Raw genomic sequence first — 26,681 nt, 5'->3', positions numbered from 1 at the left:
TTTAAGATAGATTGGCTTCTCCTTTGTTTGGTGTTTTAGAAGAAGCTTGTTTTGTGTTGCAAATTTTGCTGTAGTTTGTTAATAAATCCCTTTTAACTTTGCTTATATTTAGTTCCTATTTATTGTCCGTGGGTTTTAATTTATTGTTACTCCCCTCATCCCCTAGCCATCATGGGGAACGTAACAGTGTGTCACAGTGTCATATGGGTATTTTGCATGTTTTCTTTGCTCATGCACTAGTTATTTGATTAGTTATGATGCCATCATTTTAGCTTTTCAGTTTCTGCTGCCGCAGAGTTTTTTGCTTGTTGCATTTAGCAAAAATAGACACTGTTATTTTTTTTCATTCATCATAAATTACCTTTTCCTTTTCATTCTGCAAAACAAAGAGAATGACAATATAACACATGTAATTACACATGACCTTATAGCTGCTTATTATCTCATTGTGTTCTTGTTTGTCTTTTGTTCTAATATGTTGTGCTGCTTCCAAGAGTTACAGCTTTGTCAGTACATATGGAAAGAACATCATTGAAACAAAAGAGTGAGAGCTGATGTCAGAGAGGTGATTTCATGGTCTGTGGCTCTGCATCATGAGAGTCTATCAAGACGCAAGGCATGGAAAAGGAAATAAATATTCAGAAACCAGCAGGAAGAACGATAAGAAAAAAATAACTAACTGATACATTATTATCATTAATAGTACTGTTTTCATTGTTGTTCTTCTTCTTATTATTGTTAGGCTATTATTATCATTAATGTTATTAGTGGAACTAGAAGAACTAGTAGTTGTGGTAGTGGTAGTGTTTAAGGTGATTATTAGTAGCATATTGAAAGCAGTTGTAGTTTAGTAGTAGTGATATTATTTGGGGCTGTGAAAGTGTCCCTGGTGCAACACTCCTTGCCAGCCAAGAGTTCAGCAGGGGTGTGGGAGGGGTTAAAGATTTAGGAAGCTCTCCACCCACCCTATCTCTCCTCTCTTACCTTCCTTCCGCCCTCCCTCTCCCACCTAGGCTCACTCCCTCTTTCTCTACCCTCTCTCAAAGTCTCACACACCACTCTCTCGCTCAGTGTCAGGGCTGTTGTGGGTCCAGGTTGCGTGGAATCACGGCGAAAACTTGTGGCGAAGATGCGGGCGCTCGGGGCCGTGGGAGTCGGGGTACTGTGGGCACTGCTTGGCGCTCTGGTGCCCGGCGGTGCGTCGGAGCTGGTGACGCTGGTGCAGGAGCTGGTCAAGCCAGAATCTGTCCTGCTGAAGCCAAAGGTTATGATCGCCATTCTGGCTCGAAACGCTGCGCATAGCCTGCCGCATCACCTGGGCTGCATAGAGAGGCTGGACTACCCAAAGGAGCGCATAGCGATCTGGTAAGAGACACACGGTTAGGGATGAAAAAGGATGAGGTTTGTATTTTTGGCTGACGAGACTCAATAATAAGCTACATTTAAAACACTATTGTACAAAGATGCATCCCAGTATAACATGTAGGCTATACAGAGAGTGTTACTGGACAGTTATTCTAAAGTTTAGAAATTTCACTTTCAGTGCGTAATCTGAAGTGGACAATGATGTGCCCTGGAGCGTGTTGTGGTCTAAAGAAAAGCAGCGTGTGTCCGCGCTAATTATAATAACACATAGTCAGAATCTGCACACAGACCTGTTGCTGCGTTTTACGATGCACTTACCTCGCGTGTCTGCCGGCGTCCAAATTGCACGCTGTGGGAGAAGATGAAAGAGCATCTGTGCATGTTGGTTTAGGCTTCACCCTTAATCATGGTTCCCTTCGTCTGATTCAGCACAAAGCTGCGAAAACTGGGCTTTAAAACAGCAGGGCAGGCAGGTATGAAAGGGTCTCAAACTCATGTTGGGTCCCGTAGTGTGTTTGGGTCTCATACTGCGATAATATGAAGCTATCAAAGAGGGAGTCTGCAGGTGGGGGGATGAAAGGAGACATTGAGTTGGTCTGACAGCAGGCCTGGGGGGGGGTGTTGGAGTTCTGGAAAGTCATGCGTAAAAAGTGTGTGCTTGCGTTTTGTGTGTCTGCAGAGTTTTGATAGAATCACTCGGAAGCTGAGAGATTTGTGACTACAGGCAGGTTGGTAATCAGAGTTCAGATTTGAAGAATGTTAGATGGAGGGAATAAATGTCACATGCAGATCATAGATCTGTTACCCAGAGATCCTTTAGTTGTTTACCCAGGCTGGCATTCTTCTTCTGTTTTGTTTTCCACCTTTCTCTTTGCTGAGTATCTTGGTTTTGTTTACAGAGTGACTGTCTGTTTCCAATTCAGAGACCCTCACCAAAACACTCACAAATGCACGCCAGACAAACTCTATCTGCGGAGAGGGGCCCTTCTCTCTGAAACAAAGTGTCTAAGTGGGTGAGCTAACACGGCTTTGTGAGCGTTTTACTAACAGGAGATAGGGCCTAATCAGATATGAGCAGCATCTCCCCACCTTTAAAAACAGTTCAGTCAATGTCTGTATTTGAGGCCTATCAAACCTAAGTGTCACACAGGTTTGGAGTTATACAGCAAAGTTTCAATTGAAGGAGAAGCACAGAATGGGTAGTCTTCAGCCTTTAATAGTGTTGTAGTCAAGACTAAACTAACCGAGACCAAGACATACCAGAGACCACGTGCTGCGAGACCAAGTAAAGACCAAGACATTTAGGGAACGGGACTGATTCAAGACCAAGACCAAGGCAGGGTGAGACACAGACAAGACCATAAAAATCAATGAAAAATCATAATTAGTGTGCAGGGGCATGTCACTAATATAGACCGTAAACCGCTGATTTTCTTTTACAAGAATGAGACCTTTAAAAAGTGGTCTTGAGACCGGTCTTGACCCCAAGACTGAATTCGCGTACTACAACACTATTATAAAATCATATAAAACACGATCGTGCAGGCAGCACGAGTGCTGTCCAGTTGGGAACAGTGAAACTACATTCTTCTTGTAAGTGTGATTTTAAATGTTTAAAACTTAATTGGACTTTTGCTGCCAAATTGGTTAACTTAATGACACATTATGTACAACATAACTCGTGAAGCTCTGCGCCTATTTGTTTCTCTTTGTCTTCATTATTTCTATCCAACATGTAAGCCACGAGAGCCCAATAAATGCTAAATCACAATGCAGCTCTCACCAAAGGCATTTATCCACATTATAGCATTTTACAGTGTGCTGTAGACCACTTAATCACTGTTAAAATGTCAGGACAACTACAAAATACCAACAACCACTGACAAGTAGTAAAGCATATACAGTTTCTTAACTACTTATAGATCCCCTTCATACTCCAGCAAATGATTTGAGCTTTTGTTATAAAGGAATTCTTTGCATTTATTTGAGAGCACAGAAAAGCTTTGGAGAAGCAAAGAGAGGGGGTTGATGTGAGACAAGGGTCTCCATCTGGACTCAAGCCAAGGACTTTGTGGTTACATGATACACATCTTCCACCTCAAAGCAGCCAGGTTTCTCTACTTTACTGCCATCCGCAGCTCGTCTGAATAGATCATTCACACACTGATGTAAAGAACTTAAGGAAACAATCAGGAAGACATTATATCAAGAGCGTCTGGTCGTAAAGCTCCAGTTTGTGTGTGGGGACAAAATGTTCTTCACTGAAGAAGTTCCTCTCAAGAACCACAGGTTGAGCAAAACAGAGGATTGTTTTTCCTATTCATCTCCTCTCTACTCATTTAAACTATTGCAATTCAAGAGACATAGCAAGAAGAAGCGGAGAAGAAGGATAAAGATGATTTAACATAATAATAAGGGTGTTTTCTTTATCGTGTAGCAGCAGCAGTGGGAACCCAGCTCCTCTTTCAACCCCACCCACTGGATCATGGAAACTTGTGTTAACATGTGGTTCTCCAGCATCTTTTAGAATGAGCATGTATATGGCAGCATAAGACAACATTTGAAACATAGGGAAAGCCTATTGGGATGAAGCTGTGGGAGATTTGTTCAGTTAGAAAAGTCTACTTAACCGTTTTCACATATGTTCTCCTGAAAATTTCAGGGGCAGGCTGGAGATGAGGTACAAAACAACAATGCTTATATAGAGTCCAACGCTTTGAGACAGTTTTTGCCTTGATATCAATGCTACGTTTAGTTCACTTTATTCACCTTATCTACAAAAGAGTAGAGGAGAACATACTGGTGTACAAACATAATGAAGCAGTGTCATTACTTGCATGGAGATCAAATTGGCTGCGCTTGTCGCAGGATATTAGTGTCATCAACCCTGCCCGCTTAATCGTAGTTAACTTTCTTGGACTTAATGCACAAAATGTATCAAGGGACTGGCGGAAAAATTCTGGGCTAAGTTGGGGTGAAAAACTTTGCGTTCCCAAATGCAGCTCACCCAGAAAATGTCGGGAAATCACAAGCTTTGTGTTTGTTATGTTCCAATGAAGGAACATTACACAAGAACTAGGGAATTTCAAAAGTACTCTGTTTGTTTACATCACAAAGACCAGGGTCTTAATAGTAATAAAATACCGGAGAGATTTTTTCAAAGGTCCCTGTACTTTCGCAAAAAAGTACCACTGGCGCAGGGACCTTTTGAGGGTGGGCCTTGTTTTGCTGAACATTTCTGATTGGTGAAGCAATTGCAGCACTCAGAAGTCCAGCAGAGCAGCCACTCATTGACTGTCTGGATTGTGTTGCCAACCAATGCTTAGATACTTGCAAAACTTTGAATAAGTAGTGTCTGTCAGTTTCAGTATTTTATATGAAAAAGCACTTTTTTTTCTAATTTGGGAGTGCATGGGATAAGAAATAGTCTTCATGTTGACTTGCAAGAGATGAAATAAGTTAAATCAATAGACATCTGCAGCTGTGAAAACAATAATTGAGTAAAAAGATACATAGGTGAAACTTACGTGATCCTTGTGTAAATTAGGTGCGGCTTTTACGTGTTAGCAGACTAATTTGCCTAATTGTTAAAGTTATTTGTGCTTGGTGGAGATGTAAACGAAATATTATGTCAGACAAAAAATAAAGACATCAAATGCAACCCATTTTCACACTACACATTGATCCAGGGCAGTTCACTGAAAATATGCATTCAAGGATCGCAGACACTGAATGCGTTTTTACAAAGCCACATGTGTTGATCCAATAGCAATTCATTGCTATGAAGTATAAAATGTTATAGCATTCCTTAAAAACATACAAATAAAATGTAAAACCTTCACGGGAGAAGTTGTGGTTGATTTGAGGACAACAGTCTTTTAAAAGTTTAAACTGCTAAACAAGCAGTCAGATGACAAAACATCCCCCAAATCTTGACAGGCTTTGGCCTGTGTGAGGATGCTGGGAGCAACAAAGATTCCAGTGTGAGCCTGTTTTCAGGGTAATCTGCATTTAGAGGTCATGTCCCCTCCGCCCTGTTACTTCAGCCCTGACTCACGCTGACAGTTGGGATGGTCAGTGAAATCTGCCCTTAGAAGTTTTTCCCTCTGCAAGTGGGCGCAAGTCTGACAGAGAAGTGGCAGAGCAGTGAAAAGGACTAGCACACTGCTGTTAAAGAATGAAAGAATGCAGGGTATTCTAGAAAGAGGGGGCTCAAAAGGGTGGGCAATGTGGGGAAATTACCCAGAGGGCATTGAGCAGGTTGGTTAATCCACATTCCCACAGTAGCTTGACCACAAGTAATCCTCGGACCTAACAGGAAAACAGTGAAATGTGAGGCTTGACGAGGCAGTTCATCATGTTTACAGAGAAGGGTGATATTCTGGACACTGAAAGTTCTGGTGCTCAGTTTTCAAAACAAATATTAGCCAAACTCATTGTGACTGAGTTTTGCAGTAGGTCAAAATAGCTGCTTCAAGTAAGGAAAATGTGTCATATCTGTTGCAATAGCAGGAAAACATCAGGCTAAAGATATGTGTCAGTTCTCTTCACAGTCTTTGTTTAGATGACAGGTGAGATTTACGCCGCCTCTGAGGGCACTGTGAAACTGAGGTCAGCATGAAGGCTGAGTGCTTAGTAATGCTTACCCTGCAGCCAGATGGTCCTTTGCTCCTGACGTTGGACCTGACTTGACCTGGCTGGCTGGGGTTTTGATTTGTTGTTATGTCCAGATGTTCTGCTCAAAGCAAATCAAGAGACTTGGAGTTGCCTCTTAGTCTTGATGTGCATTTGAATGCTTTTTGTCTGTCCCGTTGTGTTTGAAGCTAGAGCTAGCAACAACGCAAACAGCTTCTCCAAAGGTAAAATAATTTGCCTCCTGACAATGCTAAAGGTAGCTAATGGACCACATCCACGTGCCAGACAATTCTCTTTCGTCATGCTCAGTTTGGGACACTAAAATGCTGTCATAATGACATACATTTGAGTTCTACGTTGTAATTCTTTTGAAATTTAGAGTACCCTATCTAGCTAACTAACTAATTTCACCAGTTCACAATTGAACTACAGAGAAGATAATGTTGGCTACATTAAAAGTGTTGAGGGAAATGTGCACACAAAATGGCTGCCGTGTCATTTTGTTAAAAAACACAAAAAGCGATATATTTTTAGGTCATGCTTTTAAAAAGGATTATATGCTGGACTATAAATTCACTTGCACCTAGAGTTTTGTTGACATAAAGACATTACCAGGCAATTAGCATAACGTTTTTACTAAGCTAAGCTAGCTGCTACAAGTAGCTTTATAGTTATGGTGTCAATGTGTATTATTCTTTTTCTGAAGCTGCTTGTTGCTGGTTGCCTGCTGATAAATGCCTACAGGCTGCGTTCAGGTGGTGAAGTGCTTCCCCAGGTGCTGGGACGGAGGTCTAGATGATGATTTGTGAACCTGTCAGAGAAACGCTGAAACTGAAATAGGATGACACAGCGCTGACATCATCATCCTTCCCCGTAAGACTGCTTTTCTTTTTTTTATAACGTTAATTTGTGTTTACCCATTAATCACATAGACTCTTATTTCACACATTGAACTGCTATTGAACTTTATACTTAAACATCACACAGGGATATGGATAGGTTCATGGTATGAAGTTTTTTTTCTGGTATATTATATCAACCAGCTAAATCTTTTATTTTACAACCACTGTAAATCCTGATGCACCCTAAGGTACAATGTGACTTTGTAAGTAAAGAATTTTCCACAGCTGCTGAAATACGCACACTATAAGCTGAATATTTCAGTGACAGATTCAGCATGTGTACATAGTCAGGCATGTGGAGAAGTGTTATGTAATTGTATCTTCTATCTACTATATAATTTCATAAGGAGATTGATGTGAATTTATTTGCTTCTTCGTGAATCATACTATGAGCCGCTTCACCCATTGGGTATCCTATTTGATATGACTTACACAAAACACTTATTTTTTAAAGCTATTTGTACAAGGGCACTGAGTTAATGAAACATAAAAATTGGACTTGAATGCTGAGGAAATGTTTTTACGAATGGATGATTTATGCTGACTCATGTTTCTTGCTTTCTAGTGGCCTGCCTTTCTTGATCCAAGTGCCAGGTTTAATTTTTTTAAATCACTAAACCAGAATAAATCTGAGTTCTAATAGGACACTAAAATGGTTTGTTTGGTCTGTGCTGCTTTATTGTGACTTTAGGGCAACTCCTCATGCATTACTCTTAGGAATCATTACATTACTGATCATTCAACAGTAAAACAAGTAACTTTCATCATTAAGCCATCAAATGATCTCATTAACTACACTACAAATTTCACACATGCCAGATCTTCTATGTCTAACATGTGTGGACGTAGATGAAAGATTTAACAAGAAGTCATACCTCAATAAAGAAAGTATTGCTTTAATTTCTCAAGAGCTCAGAAAGCTGGTTTCAGCCCTGGGACAGTGTATTTTCCTGCTAATCTAAAGGGGTATTTAAATAGTTTATTTAGCTTTAGAATTTAGAGAACTTTCTCAACCAAGAAAGGATCATATAATCAGAAAAATTAAAATCTAAATCACAAAATTTGAACGTAAATTATTTTGCTGAACAGAAAAAAAGAAGGTATGAAAAAAAGAGTAATGAGAAAAAGAGTAATCTAAAAAGTAGCCTAAACTGACAGACTTATGTAGAGCAGGAAACAGTGAAACATTAACCTCTGACATGTAGTGTAGAGGTATAAAATAAACAACAAATACCTCCAATACATACATCACAGGTTTAAATGCCCTCAGACATATGTTTCATGTTGTCTATCTTGCTGTTGAATTCTTTCCAAACTGTTCCAGAAAGTTATTGCCTCTGTTAGTTTATCATGAACATACACATGTGCTGAGGGCAAGCATGCATTCAGGGAACCTCGCCTACTGAAAATGTGATCCTTCTTTCATACTTGTGCATGCCACAGGTGCCTCTGTCAGTTTCTTGGACACCACTGATGGTTTGATCTGGTTTCACTTCACTGAGCAGATCTACTGTTTCTTATCTACATTCACTGAGAATTACAGATCCATGAAATGATGGAAATAATTAAACAGGCTTTGCGGTCTATCAGTGTTGTTATCTTCCATTATTGCACCAAAGGATTCCACATGCCAGGTGTGTAACCTCAGGCTCTGTTCCTCTATGGGAGTACATGTTGTCCTTTGTTCTGTATCACAGGGAGTTTGGAGAGAAGTATTTCCAAGTGAATGGGATAAATTATCACAAGGCTATTGTGCGTTATCTGGGGATGACAACACGGCCGTTGTGAATCATTAGCAACATATGCCTTTGCTGTGTGTCACATTTTATAAGATCAAAGTTATGGCACTATGTAATAACATGAATGGGTTTGATTATCATGGTCTAGTGCAAGTATAAATTGCAAGAAAAAGCATATTTTTTCACTTATCTGTGTTCTTTTGTTGAATGCTAAACACATGATAAGTGTGTGTTTCTGCACTGCTCTGCTCTGCTCTGCTGGCTCAGTCCCTGCATTGAATTTACTTTCATTATTACTTCATGGTTAAGGCCCACAGTGAGCCTGGACTTCATGTTCACATTAACAGGCCACAATCATCCCTGACCTCCCAATCAAGGAAAACTAAAAAGGTCTTTTAACATCTGCTCAATTTGACATGATCTAAAAAAAAAGTGAAAGTTTGCAGATATGCAGCTTCTAGCTTGTTATGTGAAAAACACACAGGCACAGAGACAGGTCTTCTATCTACTCTCTGGACTGGATCCCAACTTATTACAAAAAATAAAACTTCCCAAAACACAACATAGCATCTTGCAATTAAAGGAAATTTTACAGGACATTTGACATGAAAGCCACAGACTCCTTAACAGAAATGGCTTTGTTTAAGTTGAGTCTCAGATGGCTCCAAATGAAATAGGCAGAATACATCTGGCAGTGCCTAACTGCCTCCCTGCTGAGGTAAAACCAGCCATAGAGATGAAGCTACAACTGAAGTATGTTCCCTCTGGAACATATGATATTTGAGACACTTTGCTTATGTTTCTCTGGAGCGCAATAATTCAGAACGGAAAATATAAAAGTATTGTTCTTTAAAATTAAATATTACTACAATGAAAGAACAAACAAAGAAAACATTAAAATGTTTCTTACCAAGTCCAATTAAAACATCAAAAACAGCGTGCAAGTCAGGACAAAAAATTCAGTGAAGTAACAAATCTTGGAAAAAAATAATGTTTTGTTTTGCTTTAAAATTCCCAACACTTACTTTAAAACAGCTGGGACGTGTAGTTTGAAGTATATGTTACTTAAAGTTAGTTTCAGTTTTTGTCGATTTTGGCGCCCCCTGTGAACAAATGGTACATCTTGTATCTTTGCTGACATGAAATTCGTAAGAAGTATTTTCAACATAAAATATCATATCAAAGTCTTTTAACAGTCGATGGTTCCGTTCTCTCGTTGAGAATGGAAAATCTAAACAATGGCTGTTTGCAGCATGTATTTACACTTCTTCCAAAACCTGTCCCTGTGGTTACAGACATTGAAAACAGCTATAGGAAGTCTCTATCTTTATGCTGATGTTCTTGTTTCCTTATGTATGTGATATAGAGGCATCAGTAGTATTAATTTCATTCTGTTTCATATCCAGCTAAAACTCCTCACAGGAGCGTTAAACAGAAATAAAAAAGTGCATCTGTTTTAGGCTATTTGCTCTATACAGTGGTAACTGCAGCAGGACAGGAACTTTGTGATTGTATCTAATAAATAGATAAACAGACAGCCTGTCTTCATAGCGATGAAAAAAGCTTTCATTGGGCAGCTGAGTGATGTGTTTTTTACAGTTCTGGCATCAAGTGCAAACCAAGCAGCTACCCCGAGGTTGTTGACACATCACCTTGAAATGTTCAGTGTAACAACAGATGTAATGAGTCACGTTTTTATTATACTGCTTGAACACCTGCAGGGTATCTGTTGAAATTTAGAGATTCACACCTAATGATGATGTATTATTAGTAGAAATTACTTTGTGGCCCAGTGTACAAACACAGTGACTTCAGATGCTGCTTTCTGCCAGCCTTTCACTGAGCATCTCTACCAGCAAACTCTCTGTAAAGCTAAAGGGATTCAGCTGATCGTTTTTACCTGCCAATAAGTCCATTGTGTCTGCCCTTTAGCTAGAAGGTAGTCATGGGAAAAATTTTGCAGTAGACCCAACATATTGGTTCAGTTATAGGGTTGTAAACAAAAAGAATTGATTTTCCGATCCCTGTGCGTTTTTGAGCTCTCCTTCCCTGGGTTTGGAAATGGCTGTTCCTGGACTTGGCACTGGACTATGAATTCCTGCTAAGATGCCCCATGTGTTCTAGTCCATTTCCAGCAGCGTTTTCAGAAGGTAGCATCACACCGAGAATGGAGTTGGCAAACATTAAAACAATGGTATCTTGGTATGAGCCCTCTCATCTGGAAAAGGGGAGGCAGAAGTTAAGCTGAGGCAGAAACTGGTCCTGTTCATCAGACCACAGCGTGTAGAGAAAAGTTCTCATGAATAGTTGAGTATTCAAGAGACTGGTTGTCATGTTGTCATAGAGGAAATATAATTTTAGCACCTGTCTGCCCATTTGTCTGTTTATGTCATGAATTTCCCTGTATTCCCTCTATTTTCCCTCCCTCCCCCTTCTCTCATATCCTCCATCTTTCCCGACATCTCTCTGCTCCTCCATCACTTCTTCCATCTGTTTTTTCTCTGTCCTTTTTTCACAAGTGAGTTTGTTTCAAATAATGAGTTTCTTAAGTGCAAGACAGATGTTTTTGGATGTTGACTGAATTATTCCTCTTGCCCCTGAAAAACACTGAAAAAGAAAACTATGAAATACATGTTAAGGACTTTAGTGTCTAAAAAGCAATAGGGTCCAAGTGTATAAGACAGTAGATTAGGGTGTTGGTACCAAGAAGACATGGTATTCCTCTCTTGTGATTTTCTTGTTTATTTTTTCTAGAACAGCAGGGAAACAGGTACTAAACTGGAGAAATACAGAACAATATCATCAGCATATTGTCCTATCTTTCCAATGAAAATGTGTTAAAATTGAATGGAACTACACTAAAATTGCCCCATTTAAACTTTGAAACCCCACCTGTGCTTTACAATGCTGTCCATCAATCACATATGCAAGGTGTAAAAAAAGGTAAGGGCCAGATTCTTGTTTCAGCCAAGGCTTCACAAAAAATCCCTTCAAAGTAAAATACAAAATGACATACATCCAAGGAAAATATTATGGTAAAGGTTGGAGGTGGTGAATATCTTAACAACAGTCAACGCCTAGCTTCTCATCTTGACTCCATCTGACAGTCAACACTTAAACCACAATGAATATCTCCTCCAAGTCTTGAATATGAATACTAAATATTACACTTTATTGCTGGTCTGCTAGCCTTAGCTACCTTTGTTTACCATGAGAGTCATGAGGAATTTCAGTCGAGGTATAATCTCACCAACCCCTCCCACCGCTCTTTCTCCACTCCTCTTGTCCCTTTCCCTCCATCTCTCTATCCATAATCCCTCCTCTTTCTCTTTTGCCCCACTAGGCCATCAAAAGGCTCACAGCCACGTCAGCCTATAGTGCAAAGTCAACACACACACAAGCATGGTTATTATGTTTTATAGGCATCTATGCTCAGGTCTGAAAGAGGCATTCTTGCTTCTTAATTATATGCAGCAACCGGTCATTATTGGCAGGGATATTAGATAGTTTATTTGATAAACTGTCAGTTGACACTGGCCTGCTGGAGCCATTCAGAGGTGTGTTTACCTAAAAGGGCCAGACTCAAGACAAGCCTCTGTGTTTAAGGCCAGATGTCTGCCTTCACCACCTTCCCTGTTATCTGACACGCTCCTGCCGTGAAAAGCATGAAAGAGAGGGAGGGAGAGAGCAAGAGAGAGTGAGGAAGTGGGCTGATAATCATTAAGGTGAAGGAGATGCCGGTGTGACCAATGTAAGTGTATATTTTACTGCATAATTACTGCAGTTCAATACGACCAAACTAAATATTTTTACAGCAGTATTTTCTGGCGATCAACATTTTTAGTAAATATCTGGCATAAAAAGCTGTTGGACTCAAGGTACAGCAAACAGGGATTCTTGCACAAACATCCTTAAGCACAGAATAATGGGACATGGGTCATAACATTAAAAAAAAACATCAAATACTGTACATTTTCCTGAAATTTGCTTTCTGTCTTTTAGTTTCTTCTTATGGTGCTGATTTATAGTGTTAATATTTATGAAAACTTTAGTTTTTTATGCCTCTATAAGGGAGAGACTGGACAGAAGAGAGAGTGGGGAAAAGACATGCAAGAAAGGAGCCACTGGTCTGCTTGGAACTGGGCCTCCCACTTCGAGGACAACAGCCTCTGTACATGTGACTAGACCACTGGGGCACCATAAGTTTTTTAATTCTAAAAATATAGTATAACATCATGATTGACAGCTCTCCTGACAAATGCAGCGTCTGCAGTGTTAATGTGTGCCTTGATAGCAGAGTAGAGGAGGACAGTCAGAGTAAATGTAACAACAGAAGAGTCATTGAATTTACCTTAAGTGTCTGCTTCAGACCGACACAAGAATCTGTTCTGCTGTGGTCTGTACTGACCTGAGGGATCTTTGGTGTTTTATCTGTAACTTAAATGGGATTTCTAGTTAGCGGAAAGGGCAATCCTAAATGGCTTTAATAGATGTCAACTGTGGGATATGTTAGTGCCTGTCAATATGTAGTATTGCTTTTTATCAAATCAGATAAAAGATGTGCCTTTCATAATTAACTGATCAGGGGATCAGTCTTCCAATTTAGTATTAATTATGCTTCATAATCTTGACACTAAAACTCTACACTAAAGGTACATTACTGAATAACGTGGAAAAAATAAACAGATGGTTGTAGGCAGGTGGGTGAGGGAACAAATGTTCTAATCTAGCACACTGAGATTTTAAAGGAACTAGAAGGACAGAGGGAGTGGTGGGGTGTGTAGGTGAGGATGGGGGAAGCATGTGTTGTCCAGATGCTGATGATAAAGATATAGGAGGGGAGAGGAAGCCCCACCCTGACCCTGCAGAATAATGAGGCTGCAGCGCACTGTAAACTTCAAAACAGAACAGAGACGCAGCTTAAGGAATAGACGAGGAGGGAAGAATGAGCCCAAGAGCCTAGATTAATGCATTGTTCTATTATTCGAGTATTGTGATAGACAAATATAAAACTCTTCAAGCTGTTTATAGATGTTGACTTTTCCCGTAGTTAGGTGGACAAATATTCTCAATCCGGCAGTTTCAGAGACATGAGGTTGGCACAGTTGAAGTATTTGGCAGGACTGTGAAAGCTCTTTGACTTGGCCCTATGGTTCATCTTCAGTTGCTGATCCTGCCTGAAGGTAGAGGAAATTGAGGAAAAGAAACACATTGCTGCCTCTAAAGTAGGAAAGAAGTGTCTAAAATCGCAGAGATAGAAGGGGATGCCACATAGAAATTCAGATTCATTGTGCTACTTTGATGTATAAATCAGAACACTTTGTTATTTCGTAAATCAAACAGAACACTGGGATGAAATGTTTGTAATAAAAAAATCACAGAGTCCTGAGAGCCGAGACGGTTTGGGAAGATGGAGGTGTGGGCATGTAGAATTTGCTTGTGAAAAACCCTGAAACTAAGGAGGTTAGTATCATCCCTAATAAAGGCTGTGTGATACATCCTAACCTGTGAAGTTGTGATATGTGTGTACAGTGTATATTTACCAATGTTGTAACTCCCAAATCTTCCTAACATCCATACAGTAAGATGTGAAGATACAACTTCCTTTTAATCAGCTAAATCTGTTTCCCAAATTTATTTTTGATCCATTCCTAAGACACTTTTCTTTAGCATACCAAATCTTTGACCTTCAGCGATTCATGACCTGGACACAGTTTTTTTTTAAAGATTTATTTTTTGGGGCTTTTGTGCCTTTAATCGAGAGATAGGACAGTGGATAGAGTCGGAAACCAGGGAGAGAGAGTGGGGAACGTCATGCGGGAGGGAGGCCACAGGCGGGATGCGAGCCCGGGCCGCCCACTTGAGACGACAGCCTCAGTACATGGGGCGCACGCCCTATCCATTGCGCCACCAGCGCGCCCCGACCTGGACACAGTTAGCTCATTTTCTGCCAAGAACAGCCTGTAAAAATCAGGGGGAAAGTACTTTAGTGAGATTCACATTCCTACTTATTTTGTGGGCAAAGTAAAAATCCTAATTAGCATTTTAATGTGATGTTTTTAAAACATTAGTTAATGCAACCATTTTAAAGTTTAGAGGAGTTTTAATGAGCTGTTGGTGAATCACCAAATTACTTTTTGTATTAGATGAGACTTTTTTTTTTTACAATCCTTTCCTTCACCCTCTCCCCCCCCTCTCCCACACTCCTCTTTGCTATCTTATATGCCTCAAATCATCCACATGCTCATAGATACATACTTCACAGTTCCTACAAACCTTACCACGTCTTTTCAAACTGCCCAGAAGTTCCCTGATTTTAAATCCCTGCCTGAAGCTCAGTCTGTCATTGGGAGAGACTGCATGTAGAAACACATTTATTTCCCCCAGCGATGTGCTGATAAGCAGTTTAAAAAGTGTGTTAACGTGACCACATCTGCTCATTACCAGCCACTCAGGTGTGTCACTGTGTTTCAAGCTTACAATAAAAAAACAACAGGTAGTTTTCATGTCCTTTATTACTGTCATAGGCATTTATACACACATGCATGTGCTTGCATACACAGGTTTTTTTTTCTTTTTACACACATTCTCATAACCTTTTACACACAGTCCAACAGATACGGTTAAAGTGGAAAACCTCTACTTGTGCAACAGATAAATCCCCAGACGTGCTGCTGCTAAACCAACATTCTCGAGACAGAAAAATAAACGGCCTTATGTGTTGTCACACACCTGCATGTGTAGGCATGTACACACTTACATGCTTTTAAAATTATTGACCACATGGTCTCCTTCAGGCTTACAGTTCATCTCCAGCTGCTGGTTCTGTCTAATGAGCTGTTTATCAGTCTGACTGAAGGTTATTGTTATGAAAACATAAGAAATCTGCCTCTTTTTGACTCATTCTCTGCGTGGAATGTAAGAGTGTGTTTGCTTGTGTCAGATTTTTGAAAGTGTGAAGTTTTTAGCTTTTCTTTTGCGTGATGACATAAGCATTTCAGTGCATGTCTCTGTGACACAGGTGTTTCTGTATTGCTGTTTGTGTTAAATCGGGTAAATGAAGAGTGTCCACACTGTTATCTTCTATGATGAGAGTGCATTTACGTGTGTAAGACCCGCTGCTCATCAATTGTGTGTTTATGTGTGCGTTTCTATTGCCATCCAGCTAGTCTAAAATTGGGTGTTATTTTGGAGAGAGTGCAGCGAGGAATATTACAGCAAGCAGTGGAAAACTCCGACTCAATAAGTTTATGTGTGTGTGTTTTTGTGCATACTGATTTGTGTACAGAATCACATTTTGTTGATCTTTCCTCTTTAAAGAGAACGTTTAAGACAGATGGTATTTAATTTTAAAAACTTGAATGTGTAGATATGATCGCAAATTGGTTCAGGACTTTTATATTACAGTTTTAATTTTATGTATAGACACACTCTCACCCACACACACAGTAGTCACAGTGTGTTCTCTGAGTCAGCTCTGGGAGCTGAGGTGGAAATGTCTTGCAGAGTGAAAAACCACAAGGATGACAAATAAGCTTCTGCAGCTTTCCTTACTTTTACGCTGACATCATTTGCTTACAGGTATGAGTGTGTGTGTATTCTGGTGCTCTGTCTGTGCAATATTTCTGTGTTCAGTAATCGACATATTACATTTTCAAATAAGTAAGACAGACAACTTTCAATGGCACACCAAGAATGTGTGAGAGACATATTGCAGTCCATTTGAAGACCTCTGTTCAGCTTGTTCTCAGTATATCTATCTTGAGTATTCTTTTACCCAGAGTGCCTAGGACTGATGTCTGCTGTGACTCTTCAGACTGTGTGCACTTAATGAACCAGTTAGGAGACTTGGTAAAGATGATGCTTCCTGTTGTAGCATCAGACAGTAATTGGGTGAATCTGGACGTCTGAACATCTTCTTCATAACATGCTGTTTGTAATTTACGACTTCTCCTGTTACCTCCACTAATGACAGTTTGCTGCTGTTGTGTACAACATGTTCAGCCCAGCTTTACATCCTCTTATTTTTTCTCATGCTTGAAAACAGTCCCGACACATCAACAGGCAGCTGTTTACAAGTCAAGTCAAGTTTATTTTTATAGCACATTGCATATGACAAGCACAGACTCAGTGTGCCTATCAAGTTATAAACAGATGCACTACAACAGGAAGTGATGTTCTTACAGGGACTAACACGGCTGCTTTTTTATCAAATGACGTCCTGTGTTTCAGGGCTGCAACCGACCATAATATGGACAACACTACTGCTATGCTGAGGGATTGGCTGAAGAGAGCTCAGCATGTGTACCACTATGTGGAGTGGAGACCCATGGAGGAGCCAAAGTGAGTCACAGTTTCCACAATTATTCCAATTCCAATTATTCAGAGTGCTTCAGACTTAATTCTGTACCTGATCTGTTCTTGTTCCCTCACATACAATGTAAGAATACATTTTATCCCTGTCTATAGGACCTACACAGATGAATGGGGTCCCAAGCACTGGCCGCCTTCAAGGTTCAACCATCTGATGAAGCTGCGACAGGCGGCACTGAAGGCAGCCAGGGAAAGATGGGCCGACTACATACTAGTGAGAAAGATACTTTTTTTAATCTCCCACATGCATGAACAACAAACTTTAGCAGATAAGGATAACATTTTGCTTACCAAATACAATTCTGATATATCTGTATATATAGAGACAGTATGGGCCTTGTACATACTTACCATTCAGATAATAGTGCTGTTGAACAATATACTTCAATGTATTATTCGTTAGCTTTAGGCTACACAACATACTTTTGATGGATGTCATATGATTGCCTGGTTCACTGTACACTGAAGTAATCATTATTTTAAAATAATAAGCTCCTAGAAAGCCTCTCCTGATGTCCTTTTGAGACTGAAACTCAGAGAAACACTGATATATGACATGATACTGTTTTATTTTGTGATTCAAGGTTTTAATCATCTTTAATTTAAATAAAACTATAACCCTTAAGTTGTCAATCAATCAATCAATCAATCTTTATTTGTATAGCGCCAAATCATAACAAGTGTTATCTCGAGTCACTTTACAAAAAGCAGGTAAAAGACCTAACTTATTGCTATATAACAAAGACCCAGCTTAATCCATCATGAGCGTAGCACTTTAGCAACATTTAGCAAAAGTTGTGTGATTATAGCTAACACAGTTTGCTTGCTATGACTTACGTTAACTCACTCTGCTAGCAGTACAGTCTTGTTCTTTGCTATTCTTAAATAAAAGATGTTGGAGGAAGTCCATGTAGGCTACATATAATTGCAGTGTTGGTTACGGGGATCAAAGAGAGGTAGCTTTGGTTTGTTTCTAGGCAGTATTGGAGGCATTTCCATTACTAGTATGGATATCTGCTCAACTCTACTTCTTAATTTTTAAGTTGAGATGAATACAAAAAAATTGCGAAAAGTTGGAGGTGGAGCATGCGGAATATATCTAATAATAGCCTATCATTTGTAATTTGTGTTTACTAATTCACCAGTGCTAATTAAGATAGACTTGTTGAACAGTTATATGATATGCATATGATAATTTACCCTCTCCCTGCTTTAGTTTGTAGACAGTGACAACCTGTTGACCAACCCACATGTTCTCAACCTGATGATGGCTGAAAACATGACTCTGGTGGCTCCAATGTTAGAGTCTCGCTCGCTTTACTCTAACTTCTGGTGCGGCATTACTCCACAGGTACAGTATGTGGTTTAATCCTTATTGCTGCTCTTTCATTTAGCGAGTGTCTTTAATTAACGTGGCGCTCTTCTTATTCAGGGTTACTATAAGAGAACCCCAGACTATCAGCCAATCAGGGAGTGGAAGCGGCTCGGCTGTTTCCCTGTTCCCATGGTGCACAGCACCTTCTTAGTAGACCTACGTCGTGAATCCAGCAGGGACCTGGCATTCTACCCTCCTCACCCAGACTACAGCTGGGCGTTTGATGACATCATGGTGTTTGCTTTCTCGGCCCGTCAAGCAGGTCAGTCTGAAAGCTCGACTCGACTAACAACAAACTGCTACATTTGTAACAGAGCTGCAAATGGCACAGGAACTGAGGAATGTCAGTGACGTAGTGATTCACTTGTATTCAGCCTGGTTTTAATCTAAATGTACTGCTCTGTAACACTGAGGGCTTTTTATTGGTTTATGCACATGTTTGAGATTAAAAAAAGATGAACAAAAGCAGAGAGAAACGGAGCCATGTGTTTGTCCTGACATTGCATCTGTTTATTTGTAAGAATGTCAAAATGTCGATGTTTGTAGGTTTTTGAGTTTGAGATAAATATTCATCTAAATAGATCACAACTTTTAATGCTATACACATCAGGCATGTCTACCACAACAAAGCACCCATACTTTCATTTTCTATTATCCTGTGTGTACAACAGTTAAATTGAGGATATTTCTCACAGTAAAAACAGTTCTCACGCATTGAAACTTCCCACAAATTGAAGAGCGGTACAGCACATAAGTGTCATTTTGAAATGACATAGAAGCCTCCTCATATTTCAACTGTCTATCACATTTTACTAACCCTATCTGTTCTTAATTGTCTGGATAAGCTCTAAGCCTAAACATAACTCAGTAAGGAAAATCAGGCTGTTTATCTGTTTTGGAAAATTTACTTTTGTGTAGCATTACTTCTCCAATTTAAATACATATGAGGCAAGAAGGAGACACTTGGGTGGTCTAATTAGCGTGTTTATTTGAAATGATGGGTGAAATGGTTGTATTTACAGAAGTGAGTGTGTGTTTATGTGTGTGTTCCAGGTGTGCAGATGTATGTGTGTAACAGAGAGCACTATGGTTTCCTGCCTGTCCCTCTCAAAGCACAGCAGAATGTGGAAGATGAAAGAGAGAGTTTCATACACACCATCACAGAGGCTTTGAGTGAGTACACACACACACACACACACACACACACACGCACACACTCTATCACACTATCTGTGTCCCTCCCTGGTTATTTTACCTTTCAAGTTTGTTTCTTCTCCTCCTCAACCTCCTCGACCCTCCATGATTTGATTGCATCCTGTCAACCATCTGCTCCGTTACCCTCCTCCTCCCTCTCTCTTTTTTTCATCCCCCTCCTCCTTCCTCACTTTCTCTCTAGTTTGCCCCTCTTTCTGTACTCCCTGTTTAAGCTTTAAATAAAACAACTCAAATACACCACACTGGAAATTGAGCTGTATTCTAATCTTGTTGTTGTTTTAACCTTTCCCCTTCTTGTCAACAGTCGACCACGACATTGAGCCCTCTGAGCACCTCTCCTTTCCGCCGTCATCAAGGGACACAATTGGCTTTGATAAAGTGAGTTATGAGGGTATCCTCCTTTGTGTTTACTGTTTAAAAATAATTCCCTCTTCCTGTTTTTGTAGCAGTTTCTCTGCTTTCATTGTGTGTCAAGTTCATCTTCTGAACTAATGTGATCATCTTCTTCTGTTTCATGTTCCCTCATGTTTTTGTTTTGTCACTATGCATTAATAAGGAAACGTTTCCCCTTAAATAAAAATCTCCTTATACTCTGTTTCAATGTTTAGGTTTTGCTGATCAACCTGAAGCGTCGGCTAGACAGAAGAACCAGGATGTTGAAAACAATGGCTTCTCTGGGTTTACATGCCACGCTGACAGATGCAGTGGATGGCAAGTAGGTCCCAAACACACAACCCTGTATGCGCTCCATGAACTGACATGAAGGCTGATTAAATCTTGAAAAAACAACATTCCCGCACTCTCCTTTGAGGTCTAGACTTTGACTGTGGTCCCCCAATAAGCTTCAGAGAAAGAATGTCTCCTGTTTCCCATCTGTAGCTACTTCTTCTGATGCTCATATCCCGACATCTACTGTTTGTAGAAATGATCATGACTTGTTTATGCCCCCCCACCATTGCTTACTTTAATCCACTGTTGAGAATGTCCTAATCCTTCTTCAGCCTTTGTGTATCTGGCTAAATGTGTGACTTGTTGCAACTTGCTGAGATTTACAATGAAGCTGTACTCACTGATGAGAGATTCAGATATGTTGTGGCAAATGCAGTTATAACAAGGATACTTCTTTCTCATGTCTTCTCTTATATACCACTTTTCCCCTCTCCATCACAGGGCTCTGAATACGTCCCAGCTGCAGGCACTCGGAATAGAAATGATGCCCGGCTACAAGGACCCGTACTCTGGTAGAGTGCTGACGCGAGGGGAGATTGGTTGCTTCCTCAGCCATCACTCCATATGGACACAGGTGAGATCAGTAAAGAATGCACTAGGATGGGGTAGAGGGTTTGTGGTTGGATACCTTGTAATCAGCAGAAAAAAATTGCCTTCAGGTGAAAAGTTGCAAAATCCCACAGCTGTTATGACTTTTTTTCCCACCAGATGTTGGAGCAGGGCCTCCAGAGAGTTCTGGTGTTAGAGGACGATGTGAGGTTCGAGCCCAGGTTTAAACGACGACTCCAGGCCATAATGGATGACATAGACAAAACCAAGCTGAACTGGGACCTCATGTAAGAAAATCCACATGCATGTCCAAAAACACGTGTGCAAAACTAAAGGTTTTGTGTGGAGGCTAATCAACGCAATCTTTCTGCCTCTGTTCTAGCTACGTGGGGCGTAAGCGTATGCAGGTGCAGCAGCCGGAGCAGTCGGTGGATGGTGTAAACAACCTGGTGAAGGCCGACTACTCCTATTGGACGCTAGGCTATGCGCTTTCACAGCAAGGAGCCAGGAAGTTACTGGATGCAGATCCATTAACAAAGATGCTGCCTGTTGATGAGTTTCTGCCTGTCATGTTCAACAAACACCCCAAGTAAGTCTTTTTTTTTTTTTGCTGTCTTCCTTTTAAAATGACAGTGCTGCATACATGCAATACATGACCACAGTAATGTGCACATGCACTACAAAGGAATGTATTGAAGGCATGTCGTGCAGAAAATCACAAGGCCACAGAAATAACGTCTTTCTGTGCAGAAAGACCCTTTTAGACAGTCTGGTTTGCAAATATTTACTACAGACTACAAATAGATGATTGCAGGTGCACTCTTACATAAGAATGAATAAATCAGCAAATTCAAATTTAGATTAACAGTTGCAAAAAACATTGGAGTTGCAAAATTGATAGTTATATTTAAAGTAGATAGTCAGAGTAATGGAGGCATGCATGGATCCTGTAGATGCACAAAAACAGACTCTACAGCCATAAACCAGTGCAGAAATACTATAGGACCTACTGTACAGTAATTATCTATACATAGACACAAACATGCATGTTGGGGTCCTGTTTAGACTCTGGGGTAGTGTTTAATGTTAAAGTTTGCTCTCCGGTGGTAGACCACAACCTCTGTGGAGTTTTACTACTTCACGATTTGTTCCCTATATTTCTCCAACTTCACTCCATCTTTTTTTAACCTCTCTTTCCCCGTGATTGTGTCCCTCTTTCCCTTGCACTTTCTTTCTGGACGACCCCCACTTCTGCTTCTGCTTCTTCTTCTACTTCTTTTTCTGTGCTAGCTCACACACAGGGCAGGGATTGTTCTCAGGGGTTCAGTGGGTACGGTGCACACAATGCAAGCTTTTCTGTTTTTTTTTTCTCCTCTGGGATTCCTGCTGTACCCTGTTCTCCTACACCTACACCTCCACCTCCACCTTCTTGCTCTTTTTCACATCTTTATACTTAGTCTTTCCCCAACTTTCCTAGCTCTCCTTGAATTCTTTATTCTCTTTTATTTCTTTTTTTTGCATATTTACGCACACCAATTCTTCTCAACAGTACTTTACTTTTTTGCATGCCTATTCCCTCCTGTGTCACCTTCTTCTCCTCCCCCTCCTCCTCTCTCTTTGAGGAATGTGGGCCAGCACAGCTCTTCCTGCTGGTTGGAGAAGGGGACAGGATTCCCATTGATAGAGGTTTGGGTAGGGGGGTTGGGTAGAGATGGACACTGGGTGAGTGTGTGTGTGTGTGTGTGTGTTACTATACAAATACATGGAGATGTGGGTCTGTATATAGATTACTGGTGAATACACTGCGTGTGTATTTAACAGTGAGAGAAAGCTTGTATAAAAGTGCAAGAGAAGGAAAATATGGAAAGCTGGCAGGGAAAATACATTAAATGTGCATTTCATAAATGAACAATACATCATTTTGTGTTCTGTTTAAACTGTGAAAATTATGACATGTGTTGCTGTTTTTTCTTTTTTTTTGAGGGGGGGGTGTTATGGTATCTCATCTGTTTGTCTTTTTGGGCTAAAAGGGCCTTGGTTATTATTGTAAAAAGTTGTATGTGTATATAATTGTGTGAGGATGTGTTTCTTTATGGATGAATTCAGTTCTGTTAAAGGTGCTCAAAAAAGGGTATGGGGTTGCAGTCTTCTTGGCACGTTGACAGGCTTTAAACAAGCGATGGGCTGCAGGGAGTTGACCTCTGTGGTGACCTCTGTCTGCAGGAGTGTGACTCCTCATGGCTGACGTGTCAGACCCTCACAGCCCTCATTCCTGCGTTTGACTATACAATACCATTTTTTTGTCATAGCTTTGCACAGTTGTTACACAGGTATACATATATGATAACACGGCACATGAAGAAAACATATAAACAAACAGTCAGCAGGGATGCTTATTTAGAGCTTCAATAGCCAAGGGAACAAAGCTCTTTCTAAAGCGTGCCCTCTTCCTGGTCAGAGTCCTGTATCTCCGACCTGAGGGCAGAAAAGAAAAGAGTGGATTGAGTGGGTGAGACGGGGTACTGGGCTATGGTGAGCGCTCTGTGAGTCAGTGCTTTGTAGTCGAGGTGTGAGAGGTTTTGGGTAGGTTGGCCAATGATTTTTGAAGCGATATTTGTGATACGGGTGAGTTTATTTTTATTCGCTACAGTTAGCATGTTGAAGAGGTTGGATGATGCTTTTATACAGAAGTAATAGGAGCTGAGGTGAAACAGACAGGGCTGCTGCAGGCTGATAAAAATTTAGTTAGAGTAGAGAGAACATACCTGGTACTTGTAGTACACTGTGATATCAGAATCAGAGTCAGAATCTGTTTTATTTCCAAGTACTGGGTGTAATTGGTGTTTTGGTGCAAGACAAATGGCTAAAGATAAAATAGTAAACTACTGAACCAGGTAAAAATGCAATAATGCAATCAAATGCAATTGTAGGGTGGTTTGCTTGTACTGTGATCGAGTACTTGATTTTTCAAATGGGGGTCAGTTAATCTCTATTCATGGTTTAATTCAGCTGCTGTTTTTATTGTGAATTAATCTGCAGATCTCATTTTGTCCATAAAACATGCCTGAAACATGCTCACTATAACTTGCATAACCACAATAATCTCTTCAGGTCACAAGTTTTATCTTTTAAAAAATCATCTAATCCTCCCATTTTGAAATCACTATAAGTATCAGATCTACAAACTTTCAAGAAAAAGTGTTTCTTTAATTAGCCTACGTGTTTTTGATCACTTAAACTGTTGGTTTCTTACAACTTCAAGTTTTATTATTGAACTTATGATCTGCATATGAAATACAAAACATTGCAACACAATAGCAATTGTGCTGCAGAAGAGGACATTGACCTGTTCCCTTATTTGATATCCTGTGAATTTGCTGTCAGTGGTAAAATTGAATTCCTGTACACGGAGTTTGAACGCCATAATCCCAGTTAACAGGATCTGACGTGTCAGACTCAAAACACAAAACGTGTCAAGTCAATAGCAAAGAGTGACTGATGCTCTGTTTCTGTTTCACCACCCTTCCTCTTCTTCTTGGTGACAATTAGATCAGTCACAGAAATATAATTAATCATAGCTTTTTTTTTGTTTACTGACGTCCATTTTCTAGACGTCAGTACCAATACTTACTGGTACTGATGTAAAAAATGAAGCAAACTCCTCCCTTGACAATTGTCAGTTGATGTGATCACAAGCTTAAATCCATTTGCCTTTTTACCATCCTCTTGGTCTTTCATCCTGAGTTCTTTAGGTGTTCCCTATCACTGCAGATTCTCTTCCATCAGATCTAACTGAACTATGAATGCTAAATTTGTTGATTTCCTGACATGAACCATTCCCAGGTCTGAAATGTGTTTGCCGGGGTCTTGTACTGCTTTTGATGGTACAAGACATCACCCTGGCCTTTTAAAAGTTAAAGACATATTTCTAGCACTCCATGTCTGAGTGGATTAACCAGGACATAACTAATAACGAATATAATCATTTTTTGATTTAATATTCACAATCAAGTTAATTTATCATTTTTTCACCCCCTCAGCACCCAGTTCTTGTCTCACTTTGAGCCAAGGGACCTGCTGGCCTTCTCCGTGGAGCCTCTGCTAATCTACCCCACACACTACACCGGAGAGCCGGGCTACATCAGCGACACAGAGACCTCCACCATCTGGGACGACGAAGCCGTTGCGACAGACTGGGACCGGCAGCACGCTCGCAAGACAGCCCAACAGGGCACAATCCGGTCCGTGGCACAGAACAGCGTCACTGGAGACTCCCCGCCTCCCGCAGCTCGAGCCTCACGGGATGAACTCTGATACACACACACCTGAGACTGAGAGCTGATACACACACACCTGAGACTGATAGACTCCTGTTAACTGTGCAGTGTACACACATGTCAGGTGTACAGACACAGAAAGAAAAAACTACAAGCTGACATACTGTACATTGACTCTTGGATAAAAGTGGAGTTCTGATGTAGATAAAGGGACACTGAGGAGAGGAAGAGGAAGAGTCACTGGGACGAGGGCCCGCAGGCCTTTGACAAAACCTTTTATTTATTCCCCATGTGCCTCCTCTGGGCATGTAGAGAGACAAACACCCAACACATGGATGGAAGCTAACATTATTTTTAGGATGTGAAAGAGAAAAGAAACCCCTCACAAATCAAGTTTTATATTGTTTAAGAGGAATTATTGTTATTTAAAAAGAAAAACATGTGTTCTGTTTGTTGGACAGCCGAGGAATAAAGACACTTTTTTTGCTGTTAGAAAACAACTCTTTAGTGTGTGTGTGGACATACGCATGTGATTAAAGAATTGAACATGTGTGGGAGGAGGGAGGCTGACATGCTGCACCCAAGAGTGTCACTACTTCCTATGACATCGCACGCACGCACACACACATAAATACAATATTGTTTCTTTAGATGTTATTAAGCTCAGTGTTATACCTCATTCACGCAGCAGGCTGGCCCTGCTCATAAGCATTTCACAGCATTAGTCATACAAGCAACACATGTAGCCTGTTGGATGTATGATAGACACTAATGTGTCCACCTCAGACCTCTGCTTTCAGAATATATCTGTGTTATAGATTTAGCAAAGACTGAATTATTGATTTATTAATGTCCTCAGGCTCTCAGTTTAGCTTTGGTGCTGGGTTGAACCAATAAAAGAAATTCTCTTTAAATGTGTTTTTACTCAATCTGCAGCAGAGAATTACAGATTGTAATTATTATTGTTTGTATTTTTTCATTGCAGAGAGTTTGTAGATGGGGGGGAAAAAAATAGAAGATTGAAACAACAACAAAAGCGCACTATTAATATCTTTGGGATCTCAAGCCACAGCATTCATTAAGTAATGTATATTATTGTTTAGTTTCATGCACAAACTTGCTGCAGCTATTCACATGACCTTCTGATATCCCTTACAATTGAAGCCTCCTGAAAAGAAGTCCTGTGACGTTCAGTTAAATGATGGTGAAACATGAAAGGAGCTTAAGCCTCCCAATAAAGACGAGCTTTAAAATTTTATCACATAGAGGACACTCAGTGGGGTGTTGGCTCCCACTGTTCACTGGCTGACTGAAACTCTGCTCACTTTTTTTTTATAGTTCCTGTCTGCTGTGGGTTCTGACAGAGAGAGCGATTAAGTCAGTGGGGTTACAAAAGTAGGGACTGGGAACTGTACAGATAGAAGAATCATTTAAAAAAAGATTAAAGATATGAGAGATCTATTAAAATACGATACCCTACATTGTATCACTCTTACACCAAGAAATAAAGTTATCATCACAG

General features: G+C 40.2%; 1 protein-coding gene across 1 annotated transcript; it reads left to right on the top strand.

Annotated features, from left to right (window-relative positions):
* Nucleotides 1-1,028: 1,028 nt before the first annotated feature.
* On the top strand, nt 1,029-26,681 carry colgalt2b (collagen beta(1-O)galactosyltransferase 2b). The gene is made up of 13 exons (XM_061033289.1): nt 1,029-1,365; nt 16,874-16,984; nt 17,111-17,228; nt 18,231-18,365; nt 18,447-18,651; nt 19,443-19,562; nt 19,909-19,982; nt 20,213-20,319; nt 20,775-20,907; nt 21,042-21,169; nt 21,265-21,471; nt 24,923-25,205; nt 25,236-26,681. The coding sequence occupies exons 1-12, from the start codon at nt 1,130-1,132 to the stop codon at nt 25,194-25,196; spliced, it is 1,848 nt and encodes a 615-aa protein (XP_060889272.1). The 5' UTR covers nt 1,029-1,129; the 3' UTR covers nt 25,197-25,205; nt 25,236-26,681.

This window comes from Labrus mixtus, chromosome 3, assembly GCF_963584025.1.
Source record: "Labrus mixtus chromosome 3, fLabMix1.1, whole genome shotgun sequence".
Lineage (NCBI taxonomy): Eukaryota > Metazoa > Chordata > Actinopteri > Labriformes > Labridae > Labrus > Labrus mixtus.
This window is presented reverse-complemented; position numbering and strand designations above follow the sequence as displayed.

Bases quoted from the DNA above. Each gene is read 5' to 3' on its own strand.
- colgalt2b (XM_061033289.1), top strand. From the start codon at position 1,130: ATGCGGGCGCTCGGGGCCGTGGGAGTCGGGGTACTGTGGGCACTGCTT. The intron at 17,229-18,230 runs GTGAGAAAGATA...TCCCTGCTTTAG, and splicing joins GATGGGCCGACTACATACTA to TTTGTAGACAGTGACAACCT. The intron at 20,908-21,041 runs GTGAGATCAGTA...TTTTCCCACCAG, and splicing joins ATCACTCCATATGGACACAG to ATGTTGGAGCAGGGCCTCCA.